Here is a 2,155-nt window from a genome sequence, read left to right on the forward strand (position 1 = left end):
TGGATCCAAGTGTCCAGGCTGAGAGACCTTAGTGGTGCCTCATGGGATAAGAACACTTGCTCCATTGTTCTGGAGGTAGAGCACTACGCCAGCCATGTAGCGGTTAGCTCACAACCCTCTTCCTTTTCATACTGTCCACCATTGCCTACTCCTAATCGCAACTAACAACACTTGTGTTTCATTCTTCGGACCACTCAAGGGACGCTGAGAAACTCCTCAACACACCCATACAGAACTACAACTAGATGCAACACATCTTCTCCTTCGGGCTGGCAACTGGGAAGCATGCCATGGGCTCGGGGGAGCCTCTTGGTTCTCCCATGCCAGACTTCCCTAGGACCCCGGACGTCGAGGTCCTCGATGGGCCTAACAAGCCTGCTGCGAAGCCCTTCGACAAGCCATTTGACCCCGTCCATGATAGGAAGAGGAAGAGAGGAGGCCTGATGGAGGAGGATATCAATGTCTTCTGCAGCATGACTGATGCGGTGAAGAAGGTGGCAACAACCATCAGGGAGTGCAAGCCCCTCTACGTCCACCCTGACCTGTATGGTGCTGTCATGACCCAGGGTGGCTTCAGCGACGAGGCTCTCGTGGCAGCTCTCAGCCACCTGCTTGACAACAAGGCCCAGGGTGTTGGGTTCGTTGCCATGGCCGATGCTCACAGGGTGTTGTGGCTCAGGAGCTGGCTGGGCAAGCACTACTACTAGAGCAGTGCTGCCTGTGAGCGTGCATGATCCCCGACGGCGATGGCGGTGGCGACGACGACGACGATGACGATGACGATGTACATTTTGTGTAGCTAGGGCTCAAAAACTATTTGATGGTCTGTATATTTTGGTGGGGTGGTATATTACTAACCCCTCACGCTAATGGTTAACTTGCGGTGGTAGGAGACACCCTCTTTTGAATGTGGTGGTAGGTTAACACCAAGGTTGTGCTAGGAAGAACTTGCTATGTCGTATGATCATGCATGCTTTGCTTCTCTTCTGCTCCATTGTTGTTTATGTGCTACTTTACTTGCTACTTGTGTGCTCCATTGATTTGCTGCTTCAACTCTTGCTCTTGTGCATTGCTAGGGTAAGTGGTATGCCGTGTTCATCGGTAAGGTCCCAGGGGTTTATAGTTCATGGGAAGAAGCCAGTGCACAAGTGGCATTGTATAGCAACAGCACCCATATAGGGTTCAAGACTAGGCAGGCAGCAGAACAAGCTTACTCTGAGTGGGTGCGAAAGCACGACAGTACTGTTGACAGTCGCAAGATTGAAGATGTCAAGGTGGATCATCAGTTTGGGTTGAAGCTGAAGAACTTCATCATCTTCGCCCAGTTCACCGTCATTGTTGTGTTGTGGCGTTGGTGTGCTAGGTGTGGGTAAGCTCACCAACTAGGGTACAAGGTAAGCACAACATGTATGCCATATGCAACCAAACGCCGTGTTCATGTGCCGCTCGGGCCAATGCAGGCAACCAAACAAAGTGCACTTGGGTATTACCTAATGCAGGGACACTAGATGCAGGCAACCAAATAACTCACAGATGACGTATTAGGGCCTGTTTTTGTTCAACCAGACTGGTTTGAGAAGTGTATGCGATGTAGACCCTGTAGCAAACGGCAACCAAACACGCCCTAAATGATGTTTTCCTAAAGCCTCTCAATCCAAAGCCATGAATCCACACATCGGAACCAAGTAGCATTGGAATCATGTGCCTGCTTGCCAAAGGTTGGGTTCAGAGTTTCAACGAGACCCGAGTAGACTAGCTACCAGTAGAAGAAAAATGTATGTAAATGGAGACGGTCGTGTCTTGATAGTTTCTAGCACGATGGAATTGCCCAAAGAAAGTGAGTGAGTACTAAAACGGAGACCATATATATAAGTCATCACAGTGGCTGGAGCTTGGGGTTAGAGGTGTGTCAAGGGAGCGTATCAAGAATTCGTGGGCCATATATGGTTCGGATTCAGTACATGGTACAAGTTATTAGCTCTACATTGTCTCAAAAAAAAGTTATTAGCTCTACAAAAAAAGTGGATCCCCGCATCACGTGCAAAGTAATTAATTCTAGATGGAGTTGAGTTGTGTGAACATGTTATATGAGGCATACCCAAAATAATTGAGCCGAAAATTACACACAGAAATGCATATCCCTCTCCCAATGTCC

The 2,155-nt window shown here is 48.7% G+C and overlaps 1 protein-coding gene across 1 annotated transcript; it reads left to right on the top strand.

The window, feature by feature from the left end:
* The first annotated feature begins 245 nt into the window (after window positions 1–245).
* LOC147973083 (uncharacterized) lies at window positions 246–707 on the top strand. The gene has a single exon (XM_087524273.1). The coding sequence runs from the start codon at window positions 246–248 to the stop codon at window positions 705–707; it is 462 nt and encodes a 153-aa protein (XP_087380399.1).
* Window positions 708–2,155: the final 1,448 nt, after the last annotated feature.

The sequence above is a fragment of the Triticum urartu genome, chromosome 5A (assembly GCF_056163025.1).
Source record: "Triticum urartu cultivar PI428250 chromosome 5A, HENAU_Tu73, whole genome shotgun sequence".
In the NCBI taxonomy this organism is placed as follows: Eukaryota; Viridiplantae; Streptophyta; class Magnoliopsida; order Poales; family Poaceae; genus Triticum; species Triticum urartu.

What these genes read in the sequence shown, in the direction of transcription:
- LOC147973083 (XM_087524273.1), top strand. Translation starts at nt 246, where the DNA reads ATGCAACACATCTTCTCCTTCGGGCTGGCAACTGGGAAGCATGCCATG.